Source organism: Stenella coeruleoalba, assembly GCF_951394435.1.
Source record: "Stenella coeruleoalba genome assembly, chromosome: 2".
NCBI classification, from domain to species: Eukaryota; Metazoa; Chordata; class Mammalia; order Artiodactyla; family Delphinidae; genus Stenella; species Stenella coeruleoalba.
The window spans coordinates 169,316,154-169,336,233 of record NC_137147.1 but is presented as its reverse complement, the minus strand read 5'-3'; the positions used below and the strand labels follow the sequence as shown (position 1 = coordinate 169,336,233).

At 40.7% G+C, this 20,080-nt stretch overlaps 1 protein-coding gene across 1 annotated transcript in view; it reads left to right on the top strand.

The window, feature by feature from the left end:
• Positions 1–19,524, top strand: part of LOC307182395 (uncharacterized protein) — a gene marked incomplete at its 5' end in the record, with an annotated part of 150,171 nt that extends 130,647 nt beyond the window's left edge. The window contains 2 exons of the mRNA XM_079913621.1: positions 9,055–9,196; positions 19,397–19,524. Of these exons, the coding sequence (XP_079769747.1) occupies positions 9,055–9,196; positions 19,397–19,419 (165 nt within the window). The 3' untranslated portion in view covers positions 19,420–19,524. The remainder of the gene's footprint in view (positions 1–9,054; positions 9,197–19,396) is intronic.
• Between the last annotated feature and the right edge of the window lie 556 nt (positions 19,525–20,080).

Below are 20,080 nucleotides of genomic sequence, written 5' to 3'. Positions count from 1 at the left end.
AATCAATACAAGAAAAATACTCAAAAAGCTCTCCTTTTGAGACTTCCTTCATGGTGCAGTGGTTAAGGATCGCCTGCCACTGCAGGGGACATGGGTTCAAGCCCTGGTTCAGGAAGATCCCACATGCCGCGGATCAACTAAGCCTGTGCGCCACAACTACTGAGCCTACGTGCCACAGCTACTGAAGCCCGTGCACCTAGAGCCGGTGCTCTGCAACAAGAGAAGCCACTGCAATGAGTAGCCCCCGCTCACCGCAACTAGAGAAAACCTGTGCACCGCAATGAAGACCCAACGCAGCCAAAAATAAATAAATAAATAAATTTATTAAAGAAAAAAAGCTCTCATTTTTCAGAATCTTTTAGAGCAGTGAAAGTTTAATAACTACACTTTTATTTATTTAAACTCTAAAAGATTCATAGATAATAAGATAATTTGCTCAACAAATTTGAAACTACTGTGTGCCAGGCACTGTTCTAGACACTGATGATACAACTGTGAATGGGATATGCAAATTCTGCTTTCATGAGCTTACATTCTAGTGGCGGGAGGCATTCAATCAACAGATAGACACGAAATATGGCAGGAGGTGGTAGTGTGACCACCAAGCAGTATAAGAGAGTTAAGGAGTGTCAGGGAATGCTTTCCTAACAAGATTATATTTGAGCACAGATCTGAAAGAAGTAGTAAAATTTAAAACACTTGGTTATCTGGGAAAAGAACATTCCAGAAAGAAATACCAACAAATGTTAAGAGAGAAGTGGGAACAAGGTTGACATGTTTGAAGAATAGCAAGGCTTTATGGTTGGAGCTGAAGAAGCAAGGGGAAGAATGTAGGAGATCCAAGAGTTTAGATGGTAAGGACCTAGATTTTCTCCTGAATGGAATGATTAGAGGCTTTTGAGCAGGAGGAATGAAGTGATCTGAGTTATTATTATTAGTAGTAGTAGTAGTATATTTTGCGTTACGCGGGCCTCTCACTGTTGTGGCCTCTCCCGTTGCGGAGCACAGGTTCCGGACGCGCAGGCCCAGCGGCCATGGCTCACGGGCCCAGCCGCTCCACGGCATGTGGGATCTTCCCGGACCGGGGCACGAACCCGTGTTCCCTGCATCGGCAGGCGGACTCTCAACCACTGCGCCACCAGGGAAGCCCACCCTGAGTTATATTTTAAAAGCATCCTTGTGGAAGATAGAGGGGCCAGGTGGGAGCAGAAAGAGTAGGTGAAAGTTGATGGTGGCGTGGAGCAGGGTGATAGTTATGGAGAAGTGGTCAGATCCTGGATATATTCTGAGGGTAGAGCAGATATGATCTGCTGATGAATGTGTGAGGTGAGAGAATAAAGACTCAGGACCTACTCTATGATTTGGCCCGATAGATGCCGTCTTGATTTTAAAAAACCTGCTAAATTCCACTTTGTGGGTAGAGACTTGGGGGAAGTGAAGGCTTTGTGGTACTTCTCTAGATGTTCATTATAGTGGTAACTAGACTCACTGTGACCTTGCATGTGCTAAACATACACGTCTTACTTCATTTTACTCTCAAACAATCCTATGGAATGTCTATTACCATCCTCGTTTTATGGATGAGGACATAGTTTTAAGTGGGTTGCATAACTTGTCCAAGGTCACACAACTAGTGAGTGGCAGAGTCAAAATTCAAACCCACCTCTGCCTACTCCAAACGTGGGTTCCCACCCACTCTGTTACACAGACTTCAGTGTTCCTACTCTTCCGTCCGTTAGAGTAGGGCAGACAAACTAATCCCCACAGGCCAAATCTGGCCCTTCACCTGTTTTTGTCCAGCTCGTAAGCTAAGACTCTTTTTGAAAAAAAAAAATCAAAAGAAAAATATTTCATGACTGTTGAAAGTTATATGAAATTCAAGTGCAGTGTCCATAAATACAGTTTTGTTGGAACAGAGTCATGCCCATCCACTTACCTAGTGTCTATGGCTATTTTCAGGCTACAGTGACAGAGTTGAATAGTTGCAACAGAGACCATTTGGCCCACAAAGCCTAAAATATTTACACTCTGTCCCCTTATAGAAGAAGTTCACCAACCTCTGGTTTAGAGAGGGATCTCTGTCCTAAAGTTTATGAAATGCCAGACTTGTGAAACATTTCTATTGTAGTTAATTTCTCTAGTGTCAGAGAGGGTACCCCTCTGTGGAAGAGAGTTTGTTCAGCCAGTTAAAGATTAATTACTCATGTAGTTTTGTTCTACATTGAAAGCGCAATACACAGTGGAAGTGAACCCAGAGTCAGAACAATGGCAATAACCTTGACGGCTCCCTCTCTTTCCCTCTCTCTCTCTTCTCTCTCTCCTCTCTTTCTCAAATAACGGTTAAATACCACTTAAATAATCTGTACCTTTCAGGACATTGAGAATACCTGTTTTTTTAAAATTATTAGAGAATTTACCTTTAGGACTTCCTTTTGAAATTTTTAAGTTCCCAAATTTCTAGCTTTGAAACTATATCACACACTGGGATATAGACCCAATCAAGTTTCCTTCTACTGAATGCCATGGGTGAATAATCATGATAACATTGATCAAGGGGCAGTATTCTATAGACCAACAGTCACTTTATTTCCACCAGAAAAGAAGTATGTGAGGTCTACAAATATGGCTCTCCCAGCAGAACGCTTTGTAATGATCTGGTGGGGAGGGAAATAATACAGAAAACAAGATAAGAGCTCCATATGAAGGAGAGTGTTCCATCTCTGTGCCAAGAACAGAAAAGCTCTCAGTCACAGTTTTTATCTGCGAATCTAGAAGCAGCTGATGTTGTGAAGCTCAGCATGTTTGTGTGTTGCTCTCACTGCTGCTGGCTTTCTCTTCCAATAGAAATCTATCTTATCTGAATTGAGCTGAAAACAGCTTGTTTTCATCCATGTCATTTTTGGCTCGGAGAGAGTTGTGAAATCCCATCCTTGGAGTAGACTTGAAAAGAGACCCACCTGAATTGCGTTTGTATGTGAATGGTAATGCTACACACTCCTCAGAGAGCGAGAATGGATTCTCTCCTGTTTGGTCATGCCCAGTTGCCTCCTGTCATGCTCAACTATATCTTACATATAAATTTCTCTGTACTGTAGGTATTATCTATATTTACTACTTCTGGTAATAGGTAATTTCTTTGGGACCAAACTTTTGTTTAAAAATAACAGGACTGGGACTTCCCTGGTGGCCCAGTGGGTAAGACTCCACGCTCCCAATGCAGGGGGGCCTGGGTTCGATCCCTGGTTGGGGAACTAGATCCCACATGTATGCCGCAACTAAGAAGTCCTCATGCCATAACTGAAGATCCCCCATGCCACACCTAGAGATGCTACAACATGCCTGCATACTGCAACTAAGACCCGGTGCAGCCAAGATAAATAAATAAATATTAAAATAAAGAAATAGGACCAGTCTTGGTGCAGGGGGAGGGTGGGGATTGATACTATATGATTCTATTTATATAGCATTCTCTTTTTTGACAGCATTATTGATATATAATTCACATGCCATACAATTCACTTACTTAAAATGTACAATTCACTGGTTCCTAGTATATACAGAGTTGCACAACCACCACCATGTTCATTCTTAGAACATTTTCATTACCCCAAAAAGAAACCCTGTACCTTTTAGCCATCACCAACCATTCTCCCCCATCCCACCCAGCCCTAGACAACCACTAATCTACTTTCTGTCTCTATATATTTGTCTATTCTGGACATTTCCTATAAATGGAATCATCCAGAATGTGATCCTTTGTGGTTGGCATGTCTTCAAGGTACATCCATGTTGTGGTGTCAATACTTTCTTTTCCTTACTGAATTATATTTCATTGTATGATATATCCTATGATACTTTTTAAATGACAAAAATTATAGACATGAAGAATACATTAGTGGTTGCCAGGTGTTAGGACTGGCAGTTGTGAGGGCAGGGGATGTCATGACTGTGGCTATGAAAGGATAGCATGAGGCATCCTTGTGATGGAACTGTTAGGTATCATGACTGTGGTGTTGGTCACACAAATCTACACATGTGACAAAATTGTATAGAAGTAAATACACACACACACATACACACACGAGTACATATAAATGGTAAAATCTGAAGAAGATCAGTGAATTGTAGCAGTATCATTTTCTTGCATAGGATATTGTACTCTAGTAATGCAAGGTGTTATCTTTGGGAGAAACTGCATGAAAGGTATACAGGATCTTTGTATTATTCCCTACAACCGTATGTGACTCCAAAATGATCTCAAAATAAAATTCAAAAATAATAAAAATAGGAACATACCTTTCAAGAATGGCAGAGTAAGGACCTCTGAAAATTCACTCCTCTATAAAAGCAAAAAGAACACTAGCAAAAATGGTCAAAATCAACTTTTTCAGAACTCTGGAAATTAACCAAATGCTTGTAACAATTTGAGGAGTGTTTATTCAAGAAAAGCACTGAGTCACGGTAAAAACAGTGAGCTTTGTGGCATTTTAACCTGCCCTGTTCTCATCCTCCTCTCCCCAGCTCCAGGGTACCTTAAAAACAAACAAACTGGGCTTCCCTGGTGGTGTAGTGGTCGGGAGTCCACATGCCAATGCAGGGGGCACAGGTTCGAGCCCTGGTCCGGGAGGATCCCGCATGCCGCGGAGCAACTAGGCCCGTGTACCACAACTACTGAGCCTGTGCTCTAGAGCCTGCGAGCCACAACTACTGAGCCTGTGTGCCACAACTACTGAAACCCATGTGCATAGAGCCCATGCTCTGCAACAAGAGAAGCCACCACAATGAGAAGCCCATGCACTGCAATGAAGAGTAACTGCCTCTCTCCACAACTAGAGAGAGCCCGCGCACAGCAACAAAGACCCAACACAGCCAAAAATAAATAAATTAATTAATTAAAAACAAACAAACAAAAACAAACAAACCTGCAGTCGTGGTGAAAACCAATAGCAGCCACTGGAAGGGATAGAATGTTGGAGCTTCCCCAAAGCCCCATTGCCAAATAGCTGTCTTTATGTGACCTGTCTGGCAGTTCCCTGGAAAATCCCACTCACAAGGCTTGTCTTTATCTGACCTGACTCAGAGCTCACACATTATGAACAGCATTTCCCCCAGGGGTATTTGTAGAAAACAACCAATAACAATTGTTTAACATCACTGCTGCCTGAGGTGGTAGTAACAGTTGCAACAACAAACAAGTTCACCAACAAACTTAAAAGGGAAAGCTGGGGCATAAGATGTCAATAATAGGCTTTGAGAAGCTCTGACATATTCCTGGGAATCTAGAAAGCCACACTCATGTGTAGGGCTGTGTGCATGCCCAGGAAAGACCTGAGAAGGCTCTAAACTCTCACCTCTGGTTAACCATGAGGCTCTGTGCAAGCAGGAAGTGAAGGCTAAGGCAGAGTTGTAAACAGCCTACCGGAGTGTTGAAGGCATGTCCCAACGTGCATGCAAAGGCTGGCAGGCTTATTTGTTCCAAGAACTTAAGGAAATGTATATACAATTGTTAACCACCCAGTAAGAAAACCAAATAGAGACTTCAGTGTCCATACATGAAAAAGAATACAGACTTTACAGAACTAATTCAGGAAATTCACTGAAAAACAAATAGCACTAGCAAAACACACAGCGACAACAACCAACCCCTGGGGAGTGGAGGGAAATTTGATTTCCAGATTTGTTACATTATATGATTTAAAACTTCCCATTTTCAGCAAAAAATTATGAGATATGCAAAGAAACAAGAAAGTATGGCCCATACATGGGATAAAATTAGCAGTCAGTAGAAACTGGCCCTGAGGAAACTCAGGTGCTTGACTAACTAGAAAAAGCCTTTAAATCATCTATTTTTAAACATACTCAAAGAACTAAGGGAAATTATGTCTAAAAAACGTATGGAAAGTGTGAGAATGATGGCTCACTACATAAAGAATATCAATAAAGAAACAAATTATAAACAAGAACCAAAGGAAGATTCTAGAGTTGAAGAGTATAATAACTGAAATGAAAATTCACTTCAGGGGCTCAACAGAAGATTTAGGCTGACAGAGATTCTGTGGGCTTGAAGACAAATCAATTCATTTGATCTAGTTTGAGGAACAGAAAGAAGAAAGAAGAAAAACACAAAGACCTGTGGGACACCATTAAGTATATCTGAAAGAAAACACTGTCAACCAAGAATTCTTTATCCAGCAACACTGACCTTCAAAAACAAAAGAGCAATGAAGATATTCTCAGGTACTTACACATTGAGAGAATGTTCACAGGAGCATTATTCATAATACCAACAAGTAGAAATAATCCAAATGTATCAAATGATGAATGAATAAACAAAAAGTGGCATATTCATACGATGGAATATTACTCAAGCATCAAAAGGAATATGCTTGGTATGCTGCAGCATGGATGAATTTTGAGAATATCCTAAGTGAAAGAGCCACTCACAAAGGACCACATATTGTATGATTTCATTTATATGAAATTTTTAGAATAGTCAGATGTATAGAGATCAAAAGTAGATTAGTGGTTGCCTACGGCGGCAGGGTTGGGAAAAATAGGGCATGATAGCTATATGAAAGAGGATTTTTTTTCAGAGAGTGATGGAAATGTCCTAAAATTGATTGTGACAATGGTTGCACAACTCTGTGAATGTACTAAATATTACTGAATTGTATGCTTTAAATGGATGAATTGTATGGTATGTGAATTATATTTCATTAAAGCTGTTACCAAAAAGGGTGGGGGAGGAGTAAAACAATAAAACTCTCAGAAGAAAACATAGGCATAAATGTGAATGACCTTGGATTAAGCAATTGTTTCTCAGGTATGACACCAGAAGCAGAGCAACAGAGGAAAAGAAAAGATAAATTATATTTTGTCATAACTAAAAACTTTTGTGCTTCAAAGGGCACCATCAAGAAAGTGAAAAGACAACCCAGAGAATGAAGAAAATATTTGTAAATCATATATCAGATAAGGAAACATATAAAGGATCCAGAATTATGAAAGAACTTTTACAACTCAATAAAAAAAAGACAGGGCTTCCCTGGTGGCACAGTGGTTGAGAGTCCGCCTGCCAATGCAGGGGACACGGGTTCGTGCCCCGGTCCAGGAAGATCCCACATGCCGCAGAGCGGCTGGGCCCATGAGCCATGGCTGCTGAGCCTGCGCATCCAGAGCCTGTGCTCCGCAACAGGAGAGGCCACAACAGTGAGAGGCCCGCGTACCACAAAAAAAAAAAAAAAAAAAAGACAATTAACTCTATTAAAAATGGGCAAAAAATTTGAATATACATTTTTCCAAAGAAGATATGCAAATAGCCAGTAAAACACATGAAAAGATGCTCAACATCATCAGTCATTGGGGAAATGCACCCAAAACCACAAAGAGATGCCACTTCACACCCACTAGGATGGCTATACCTTTAAAGAACAGAAAACAATAAGTGTTGGTGTGGATATAGAGAAATTGAAATCCTTGTATATTACTGGTAGGAAGGTAGAGTGATACAACCACTTTGGAAAACAGTTTGTCACTTCCTCAAAAATTTAAACATAGAATTATTAAATGACTGAGACATTTCACTGCTAGTTCTGTGTTGGTTTTAAAATGTACCATGAATCACATTTTGACCAGCCAGAATATAGGGGAATTTGCTGGTTTGCTATACCATAAGGTCCAGAGGTCACAGTGGAAGAGTTTGGAAAGACAGAAAGGGGTGGGAAGGTAGGTCAATTAGTAGAAGCACAATTCATTTAATAAAGTTTTTGTTCTTACAATTTTAGAGCTTTCAGGGAGCAAAATTTAAATCAGTGTTCCCAGGAAGTTATGTGAAGAAACAGTAGTTGGCATTTGGTGGTGGGGGTGGGGAAGTCTCATGATGGTAGGAGCAGATCTTTCTGACAGGCAGCTGATCACCTTCCCCAGGAAAACATCACATCCTCAGCTGACTATATAGTCAAGTGTATCAGGAGAATAAAAAGCTGGGGTGTGTTAGGGGGAGCCCTTTACCCTCCCCCTTTACCTTTCAAAGAAGGGAGAAAATGCTCACTCAGTAAGAAAGAAAAATACGAGAGGAAATTTCTAGGTTTTTTCTGCCCCCTCATTCACTTCTTCCCAAAGTTGAGAAGTAACTTATACTTGAAGGGGTGGAGGATGTATGGTCCAGCCTCTTCTGGGCTTTTTTTTTTCTTTGATGCAGCTTGATATTAAGAGACTTACTCCCTACTCATCTTTCCCTAAACTTTCCAGGGCTGGATGAAGAAAGAGATCTACTAGGGATCCAGATAATGGCCACAGCTCAGATCCTGATCTTTAAGCCTAGCAGGAAAAAAGCTGATGATTCTATTTCAGTCTATCTGATTCCAGCATCTCTTTCTCATTCAGTGGGAGCAGGTCTTCCTGACAGGCAGCTGACCCCCTTGAGCATCCTTTGCTCCCCGTGGCAGTCACATGTCCTGAAGCAGGAAGCTGAGACTGCCACTTATTCTAGAAGAGTGGTAGGGTTGTGGCACTTGATTTAAATATAAACACTGGGTTCAATTAACTGCCCATCCATTTATTCAATATACCTTTGTTGAGCACACTCCCTGTACTCATTGCTTTGTACAAGGTGATGGAGATGTGAAGGGGAACGTGGCAGATGGAGGATACTGGCCCTTACAGACCTTTCATCTCCAATGGAAAGTTCTCTGCCCTTTGGGGGCAGCGTTTCACCTCTAGAGTGGAGACTGGTTTTCCCTCTCAAGCCTCATGTACCTGGGACCAGAAGGAGGGGAGAGTCCTTTTTGCCCCCCAAATGCCATCTCAGGCGTTGTATCTCCCACCCTCCTTCAAAGTTCATATCATCAAACATCTTGCTGTACTGATCGTTCCACCTTAGTCACTGATGACTTTAACACCCGGCTCACTCTCTTCTCTTCCACCTCTACTCCTGTTTTTATTTTTTGACGACTTCATTCAACAGGCTCATGGATAAAATCCATCCGAGACAGGGTGTATCTCTAATTTCCTGTGTGCTTTCTGTGAATTTCTTCCCTCTTTTGCTCTCTTTAGAACCCTGAAGGCTGTTTTTCTTTCCCGAAGCACACAGTGAAGAAGAAACAGACTCAGAGGGGCCTCTGCTGCAGCTGTCAGAGAGAAAGATCCAGACCTGGGCTGCTGAGTATGCCGGGGCTCCAGGGAAAGGAAAGAGCAGGTAGGAGGATGGTTCACAGGGAAGAGGAAAGCCTTGGAGGAGCAGAGTTCTTGAAATGGGAAGGGAGAGAAGGACCCTTAGTTGAGTGAACCAGGAAGTGGAGTGGACAGGACTTGGTACTGAGCTATCCGTACTTGGGAAGGAAGCTCCCACCCACTGGGGACGTCCTGCTGCTCCCGGGCTTGTACTGCACCCTTGAGCAGAAGGTGAGGAACTTGGTCATCTTCTGTGCGGTTAGAGCCACAGAGGGAAAAATCACACCTCCTGACCAAGATGGGACAAAAGAGCATCAGATTAGACTTTCCTAACCCCTGCACTGCACTGACACAGCCCCGCTGCCACATGTTTATGCTGCGGTCTCTTAGTTCCTTGCCCTCCCACCTCTAGTGATCACTTCCTCAACCCACTTCAGATGCCCACTATCACGATGATGGTCTTGTCATCAGCCACGACCAAACCCAATCCACACCTTGCAAACCCCATGAACTTCCTGGTCCTCTCTCTCCGTCTGTTGTTCTCTGGCAAAGCCCCAGCCTGGTTAAAACCAACCCTCAGCCTGATCTGTGCCTGTCCCTGAGCAGCAGAGCGGTGCTGGAGAGAAAACGCATGTCCCCGCTGAAAAAACAGTCTCGCTGCAAATCTGTGACCACAAATCACAAAAGGATACTCAGCACTGCCCAGGGTCCTATTTTACATCCCTGGTGTGTTTGGTTTCTCAGCTCCAAAATTACTATTTTATACCTTCTTTCCCATCAAATTCCCTATGCACACCCCCTCCCCCACCTCACTTCCTCCCACAAGCATGTTCTCCCTGGTGGCGCAGTGGTTAAGAACCTGCCTGCCAGTGCAGGGGACACGGGTTCGAGCCCTGGTCCAGGAAGATCCCACATGCTGCGGAGCAACTAAGCCTGTGCACCACAACTACTGAGCCTGCGCTCTAGAGCCCACGAGCCACAACTAATGAAGCCCACATGCCGCAACTAATGAAGCCTATGCACCTAGAGCCCATGCTCCGCAACGAGAGAAGCCACCACAATGAGAAACCCGCGCATCGCGATGAAGAGTAGCCCCCGCTTGCTGCAACTAGAGAAAGCCCGTGCACAGCAACGAAGACCCCATGTAGCAAAAAAAAAAAAAAAAAAAGAAAAGAAAAAGAAAGAAACTTATAAAAAAAAAAAAGCAACACCTACACACGCCTCACCCTACCACGCTCCCTGCCAACTCCTCCTCGTGGGCTCCAGATCCCACCCCTTTCTTGTTCTCAAGGACGGGCTCCTACCATTCCCCCAACTCTTCTAGACTTTTCCTGCCAGCATCCAAACATGCTGTAATCTGTCCTATGAAAAAATAAAATCAAAACACCTCAAATGACCCCATAACACCTTTCAAATTCCCCTCTCATTTCTCTGCTCCCCTTCAAAGCAAAATATTTTGAAGGCAGTGATTATAATCACTAGTGTTTCCACAGTCTCTCCTCAACACACTCTATGCAGTTTCCGTCCACACCACTCCACCCAGACTGCTCTTGTCAAGGTCTCCCAGGGCCTTTGTGTTGCCAAGTCCAGCATCACGTCTCTGTCTTCATCTTACTCACCCAGTACTGGACCCAGCGAACTACTGCTGCTTCCCTCTGCCCTTTGGCAGTCTGAGAAGACAATATTAGAGCTTCTATTTTCACTTATTTTTTTTTTTCCTCTAAAACAAGTAAGGAAGAAATTAATCTTTACTAATAGGTAAAACCCATTTTTATACTGGTGCCCTCACTTGGTTGCCATAGCAGACAAATAAATGTCACATGTGCCACACAGGGTGTGCTGAGGGATGCTCCACAATCAGAGGTATGCTGTAGTTTATTTGTGCACAGTTGTGTCGGCTTATGGATCACATTATCTTTAAAAAAAAAAAAAGCTTTATTGTGGTGAAGCATACATATTGGAATGGCCAAAAAGTTCGTTTGGGCTTTTGGTAGCAGCTGACAGAAAACCCGAACGAACTTTTTGGCCAACCTGGTATCATGAAACTGACCATTTCAGCCATTTTAAAATGCACCATGTAGGTGGCATTAGAAGTACATTCACATTGTTGTGCTACTGGGACTTCCCTGGTGGTCCAGTGGTTAAGACTGTGCCTCCATTGCGGGGGGCACATGATCGATCCCTGGTCAGGGAACTAAGATCCCGCATGCCGCGTGGTGTGGCCCAAAATAAATAAATGTAAATAAATCCCATTGCTGTGCTACCATCACCCCCATCCAGCTTCAGAACTTTTTCGTCTTCCCCCACTGTACCCATTAAGCAATAACTCTCCTTGTCCCCCTCCCCGCAGCCCTGGGAAACCATCATTCTAATTTCTGTCTTTCTGAATTTGACTACTCTAGGTACCTCAGAAGCAGAATCATACGTTATCTGTACTTTTGTGACTGACTTCTTTCCCTTAACATAATGCCTTCATAATGGATAAGCATAATGGATAAGCTTCACCCGTATTGCAGTATTTATCAGAATTTCAATCCCTTTTAAGGCTGACTGATATTCCATTTCGTTATATGCACATAGCACGTTTTGTTTATCCCCTCATCTGTCAATGAATATTTGGTTTTTTCTCCGGCTTTTGGGTACAGTGAATCATGCTGCAGTGAACATGGGTATACGAATATCCATTTGAGTCCCTGCTTTCAGTTCTTTGTGGTATATACCCAGAAGTGGAATTTCTGGGTCATATGGTGATTCTAGCTTGAATTTTTTGAAGAAGCACCATACTGTTTCCCACAGCAGCTGCACCATTTTACTGTCCCATTAGCAATGCACAAGGGTTCCAGTGTCTTCACATCCTCACAGTTATTTTCTGTTTTGTTTTATTTTGTTGGTAATAGCCATTGTAATGGGTGTGAAGGGGTATCTCACTGAGGTTTTGATTTGCATTTCCCTAATTACTATTGATATCGAGCATCTTTTCACGTACTTGTTGGCCATCTGTATATCTTTTGGGAGAAATGTCTATTCAAATCTTCTCCTCATTTTGAGGGGTTGTTTTTTGTTTTTAAGCTGTAGGAGTTCTTTATATATTCTGGTTATTAATCCCTTATCAGATGTATGATTTTTTTCCCAGAAAATATATATCAGGTATATATTTTCTCCCAAAATGTGGATTGCCTTTTCACTCTGTTAATAGCATCCTTTGATACACAAAAGTTTTTAAGTTTTGATGAAATCTAATTTAACTGGTTTTCCCTTTTTGCCTGTACTTTTTGCGCCATATCCAAGAAATCATTGCCAAATCCACTGTCATGAAGATTTTCCCCTATGTTTTCTTCTAGGAGTTTTATGGTTTCAGATATTATGTTTAGGTCTTTAATCCATTTTGAATTAATGGGTTTTTTTGGTTTTTTTTTTTACGGTATGTGGGCCTCTCACTGTTGTGGCCTCTCCCGTTGCGGAGCACAGGCTCTGGACGCGCAGGCTCAGCGGCCATGGCTCACGGGCCCAGCCACTCCACGGCATGTGGGATCCTCCCGGACCGGACCGGGGCACAAACCCGCGTCCCCTGCATCGGCAGGCGGACTCTCAACCACTGCGCCACCAGGGAAGCCCAGAATTAATGTTTTATATGTTGTAAGATAAGGGTCCAACTTCTTTCTTTTTTTTAAATCGATGGTTGTTTAGCAGTTAGTTGTGATTTGGGGTGTGCTCATGAGAGGAGGTGAGCTTCGAGTCCCTCTACCTGCCATCTTGTCTTTCCTGCATTTCCCAACTCTCTTTTGCATGTGGATATTCAGTTTTTGCAACCCTATTTGTGAAAAGACTGTCCTTTGGTCTAGTCATCCTTGTCAAAAATCATTTGACCATATATGTGAAGGTCCATTTCTGGTCTCTGTATTCTACTCTATTCATCTATATGTCTGTCTTTATGCCAGTACCACACTGTTTTAATTGCTGTAACTTTGTAGTAAGTTTTGAAATCAGGAAACATGAGATCTCTAACATTGTTCTTCTTTTTCAAGATTGTTTTGGCTATTTGGAGTCCCTTGAGATTGCATATGAATTTTAGGATGGATTTGTCTATTTCTGCAAGAAAAAAGTCATTGGGATTTTGATAGGGATTGCATTGAATCTGTAGAGCAATGCAGTACTTTAGGTAGTATTGACATCTTAACAATATTAAATTTTTCAATTCATGAAGACAGGATGTCTTTCCATTTATTAGTGTCTTTCATTTCTTTCAGCAATGTTTTGTTTTTTTCAGTGTATCTTTCACCTGCTTGGTTAAGCTTAATCCTAAATATTTTTTCTTTTTGATGCTATTGAAAGTGGAATTGTTTTCTAAATTTCCTTTTCAGATGGTTAGGTGTATAAAAACACAACTGATTTTTGTGTGATGGTTTAAAATCCTGTGACTTTCCTGAATTCATCTATTAGTTCTACCAGGTTTTTGTTGTTGTTGTTTTGTTGTAGATTCTCAGATTTGCACGTATCTTTGATACTTCCTCTTCTCTCTTGCTCTCTCATTCCTCTACATGCAAATAGCCACCAATTCAGTTCAGTTTGTTTTGATTTCACAGTGTTTCTAATCTTTGACACTTTCTTTAGTATCATTATAATCCAGTGTGATTGAATGAATATTTCTATCCATGATATCTAGGGCAATGTGTGAAGAAATTAGTTTATAAAATAGTCCTTTTATCTCTCTCTCCCACTCAAATCTCTAGGAGTTCCATATAACAGTAGAGGCTCCAGCCTTCTCTCCCATCGTCTCAGAAGCAACACTGAGGCTATGGGCTCAGGAAGACCTAAGGTGGAAGCAGACATGCAGCTTACTAGCTGTGTGACCATAGGCATGTAATGTAGACCCTCCCTGGAAACTGGTGATGATAATAATAATAACTACCTCAAAGGGTTGTTGGGAGGTATAAACCCATTTGGGCTGCTGTAACAAAATACTGCAGATTGAGTGGCTTCCAAACAACAGGAATGTATTGCTCACAGTTCTGGAGGCTGGGAAGTCCAAGATGAAGGCACCAGCGTGGTCACATTCTGGTGAGAACACTCCTCCTGGTTCATAGCTGATACCTCCTTTCTGCGTCTTCACGTGGTAGAAGAGACTAAAGATCTCTTTTTTAAGAGCACTAACCCATTCATAAGGACTCCACCCTCAAGACTTAATCACCTCCCAAAGCGCCCCCCCCAACACTATCACACTGGGCATTATTATTCCAACGTGTGAATTTGCAGGGGTGGGAGGGAGAGGGACACAGACATTCAGACCATAGCAGGAGGCTTAAACAGGACGATGAGCATAAAGCACTTCGTAAAACACCCCCTTTCTCCGACTCCCTTTCTCCAAAGACACAGATGGGATTGATCTCCTGAACCCTCTTGTCTTTATTACTCCTTTGGCACTTACCATCTACTGCCTTGTACTATTATCTTTTTATGTGTATCTGTGTTATCTTCCCCACAAAATATATAAATTCTCCAGAGGCTGAGAGTTTGTCTTTTTTTCTTTTTCCCTTCTTTTGTGCTTGTGGCATATTGTAATACAATACCTTATACATGGTAAATGCTCAGTCAATATTTGCTTTTCAATTGTTTGACATAATGAAATCCTTTATTGCCTGGTTTCCAAAGTCTTCAGAATTGATGTTTCATTTATTTCAAGTAGTTTTTTCCCCCATTTTGATTTTAAAACATCTGACAACACTTAAAAATAGCTAACAAGAAAGTAATGAAGACATCACCACTTCCTGGAAGACCATTTGAATGTATTTCAACCTATGTCTCTATCAAAAGTGGAAAAAACAAAGACAGACCAGGGTTGCCAGATAACATACCCAGTTAAATTTGAATGTCAGATAAACAACAATTAATTTTTGTTAGTATAAGTATGTCCCATGTGATATTTGTTGTTTATCTGACATTCAAATTTAATTAGGTGTCCTGTATTTTTGTTTATTAAATACGACAACCCTACCACAAAGGCTTTAAGTTTAAAAAAAAAATTGTGAGCAAGCATTATTCTCTGTTGAAATGAGACTATTCTTATGTGCTTAAAGTGTTCTTGTGTCAAAAGAATACAGCTTGAGACATCATTATGAAACAAGCTTTAACCACAACTATGACCTTACATGGAAAAGGCATGTGATGAAAAAGCTAATGAAAGATAACATTAACTGAAATATCAACACACATTGCTTTGGAATATAAATGAAAACAGTTATGTTTCCGTAAAATGCAATCCTGTACTAAATGAAAGAATTGGTTGGGCTTTAAAACCTTTTATAGTGAGTGTGTAAAATGATCATATTTGCATATCTAAGTCTTCTCAGAAATACTATTGCTCTGCATGTTGAAGCCATGACTTAGAACTTACAGGACAAATCTTGAGAAAAATTAGAATTATCTGTGGCATGTCCTATTGCCACTCGGGAGAATATAAGTATAAATTGTACCTGTCAGCTTTATTTATTCAAGATGTCAGTGAGAACTTCTATGTGACTGAAGAACTTTTGGACCTAGTCTTCATTTTGGCACCACATTAGAATCTGATTTGTTTTTAAAAGTCATGACTAGTTTAATATATTACTGATCAAAATGACTAAGAATACCTACAGTGTCCCTGGGGAGTCAGTGTTACTTCAGACTTGTTACCCAACCACATAGTGCAACCAATGATTTGTATCAATGCAGCATGTAGGTCAATTCATCACATCCTCTACCATGAACCACATGGTTCTACTAGGTAAAACATGGAACTTGTCATGCATGTAGCAGATTACCTTGAGAGCTGGCTATTCTCCTATGGCTTGAACTCGGGCAATTCTCCAGTTTACTTGATTGTTTTAGAAGTCTGATGCATAATACAATAGATTATTACCCTCGGAGAAAGAAAGGTGTTTTTCTTTTTCAATTCAACAATATTTATTGAAAGCCTAATATGGGCTAGGCACCATGTGGAGGAATGAGCAAGAGAGACATAGTCCTGCTCTCATTGAGCTTGCATTCTAGTGAGTGGAATCACACAATAAACAAATAATGAATGAACAAGGAAGATAACTGAGAATGGTAAATGCTAGGCAGCGGATTGAATAGGGGCGTGATGTGAAAGAGAGCATCTGGGTGCCCTTTTAGGTTCGGGGATTAAGATAAGCCTACCAGAGGTGGTAGAATTTCAATGCAGGTCCAACGGAGGGAAGACGCCAGTCAGACAAAGATCTGGAAGCTATTGGAGCAGAAGGAGGGTGAAGTCCCTAAAACGGGATGAGCCTGGTGTGCTCTGAAGGAGAACCAGTGTGCTGAGAGAGAGGATGGTACAAGGTGAGGCTGCAGGTAGACAGAGGCCAGATTATGGAGGATTTAAAAGAACGGGGATTTATTCTAAGTGTGATGGGAAGCCATGGGATTTTTCAATTAAAAAAATTAAATAAACACACAATATAATCCTTCAAAGTAAAGGTAGTGTTTTAACAATGAGGAAAAGGTAAATGCTTTGAAAGAAAATTAAGCAATGGAGAAAAATATTTTTAAAGTTAACCTTAAAATTGACCTAATCATTGTATCATGAAGTATTGATTAAACCAAGATTTTCTCCAAAAATGAAGAATATTATCACCATCTATTTTTATTGAGAGAAAGCTGGTTTAAAATGATGTGTTAATTTAGAAATCTGGTTGAACGTTTTGTGATAAATTAAAGGTCCAATTTTAATATCAATTTATATAGATGCTTAGTTTGAATGGGTGTCATAGGTGAGAAAGATTCCTCACAAAGAGACATAGATCTAAATGCAAGAAGTGTATGCTTGGCTCTGCTACTAAGTCATAGGCTCTTTTTGCATTTCCATTCAGCAATTGTGCGAAGGTTTTGCTAAAATTTAGCTTAGTAATTTTCCATCCTCCCTTATGTCAAATAATTATTCTTGAAAACGAACTGAAAATGAAGGGTTTTTATATTCTTAACAAAGGGACTTTAAATCCACTGAAAAGCTACATTTGGAAGATTTAAAACAAGTTCTTAAGAGTCCAGGTAGGAGAATTTTTATTAGTGACACATATCATTTTTGGCAAAAGAAAAAAATCATATTCACCTAATGATGAATTTCCAAACACCCATTTCCCTACTTTCTCTATAGTATGAGATTCTTTCTCAGTCATTTTTAGACTATTGTCTTTACCTTTAAGAGATTCTATGTGGTTGAAAGCTTTTTAGAAAATCGTAGATAGCGTGCTACTGACAACCATTTGCCATTACAAAAGGAGCTCAGAAAACGTGGCCCAAGGCAAGGAGCTTTCTGGGTGCACCTGTAGGAGGCTGGCTGAAGCAGCGTGGGAATGGTCACTGGCCCGAGGTTAGTTTACACATGAGGCAGAGCGGACTTGAAAGGATGCACCAAGTTATCTAACACAGGCTGTCAAGGTTCAGAATGGAAAGGTTAGCCTTCTCTGGCCTGCTGCCAGTGGCTGGGCAACAGCTTGAGGACACACTAGAAAGAAGGATTCCGTCAATTCACACTACAACAAATAGAAAAAAAAGCAAATTGACAACAGAAAAAAACCCGCCCTTTGTCTCTCCGTTTCCCTTTATCACTAATGTGTAAGTGGTGGGTCATAGAATGTTCTTTAGTGTGTGCCTCTAAATAAATCCTTAATGCTGACCTTTTGCAACTTCTCTTTCTCCTTAAGTTTGTAGTCCGTATTTGTTTCAACATGATTTCATCTGGACAAAAATGTTCTGTAGGTGAACATACATATGGTGGTATCTGGCCCAATTCTGCACCCCCTGGAGACAGCCCTGGTGCCAGGGGGAGGGAGAGGAGGAGGGGCGGTGGCGGCATGGGGGGCTGTGGCTGACAATGGAGATGCTGACCAGGCCCCGGGGAGCAGTAGAAGGAAAGAACAGTAGCAGAAGTTACCAGATCACTGTGTGTCCATTCTACTTCAGGCCTGATTTGAAATAGCGGTATCCTTATAATCGATTCAGGGAAATGTGGTTTCAGCAGGTACTTAGAAGCAGGAAGAGGGGAAAGAAAATAAGCCAAGGAATAAAATGTGGTTGTTTGCCTACACCACAGATACCTTGATTTAAAAACTCTCAGTTTCATTTCCGTTACTGGAACATTCATCAACGTACAAGTCAGAAATAATCAAATCTCCTGAAACTTCAGGATACGGGACTTAACACGTGTTAGACCAAATTTTTCACCTCTGAACAGTAATTTACTATACAGATAATTCTGTTTATTGTCTATTCATGACTCTGGTACTTTCTAAGTAAATTCAGCGATATCCAGGTCTCAAAAGAGGTAACTGGTGAATTGATGTGCTTATCAGTTATTTATATCATTTCTCAATTATAAAATTAACAAATGACAAAGCATTAATTGAGTCAATGAACCCAATTTTAGAAGGAGGTGAAGACCTGAGTACATCACTTAATCACATTAAGTTAACAAAAAAGCAGAGCTGAAGTACATGCTTAGGAAACCATTTGTCAAAAAATACCATGAGCTAAAAGCCATTTAAAGACCAGCATAGACAAAGGCTAAATTAATATTTCAAAAGTTCAAATTATGTTTTTCCTCCTCTTGTGCAAACATACAAAAGGAAAGGGAAAAGGGAGGTGGAAAATTTCTTTTTAAGCATCTAAAATGATAGTGAATGAAAGGGCACCTGGTTAATGGTAACTTGTACTATTTTATAAACACGATTCTTCCTTAAATTTAAAGGTTTCGGTTAGGATCTGTATCTCTTAATTTGAAGCTATTGAAATTCTAACAACAAAAACTGTGTTCACACGAGGTAACTCCTTTAGAATGTCAAAAATAATCTTTGCCTGTAAAAATGTTCTTTGCCCCCTGGTGGTGAAAATATTATTATTTAATTTTTTAAAAGTTAAAAGACTTCCATTATGGAGTCTTGGCACTAAAAATCCTTCCATGGTTGCAAAAAATAAGAGAGGATTATATATTGAAGTGGGAGAAATGAAGCTAGGCCATAGGTGTGGTAAAGGAATTTAAATTTCTCCTATCTTACCATTTAGAATTGTTGATTGCTAATTCAGTATTATTTCAAAACGCCACCTCCTTTTAATAAATTTAATAGTAAGCATTTATGAGGCATGGAATTTCTATGCATAATCTAATGCCTTAGCTGTGCGGCGTGTTGACCGAGGTGATCAGCAACTTTGCACTGTTTCCTTTGTGTTTCAGTTTGGCATCACAAACAACATTAGAGCTCAAGGGCACAATGCCAAAGCCAGCCTGTTGAGCCTGGAAGAATATGAAGAGGCCTGTTCAAATTTTCTTTTGCAGACTAATTGGAGCTTTTGTGTATGAGGGAAGTACAACGATTGCTGTACTCAGTCTGAATGGAGGAGTCGGGAGAGACTATCCTTGTTGGTTGGTTAAAGGTAAAAGGGGAAAAGCTAATTTTCAAATTTAAAAAGTCAGTGAGTTGATGGAAACCTTTGAAAAATGAGGGATAATCTTGGGATTGTGTAAGATGTTAGGAGAAAGAAATTTTTACATGGATTCTACTGAGGCACGTTAAAGTCTATGTAAAGCAGAAGACATTATCTGAAAAGACAGAGCTACTTCAGGGTAAGACAATCACCAATGAGTCTTTAATGACTTAATGGTGAATGTATTTTCCTTTCCTCTTGTTCATGTGTGTCACGTGCTTTTAATTAGGTATTTATTAAAGCCGAATTTGGCAGGAAAATCATGAATAATATGTTTTATGGAGTTGGAACAAAAAAAAGTAAACTGACTTTGAGAACCAGTCATTATTTTGTAAAGGTGGTCTTGTCTGCCACCATCTTGGGCAGACAAGTGATTGGACAAATTTCCGGTGAAGTGGGCATTTGCAGCCTAAGTTTAATAACAAATGACTTT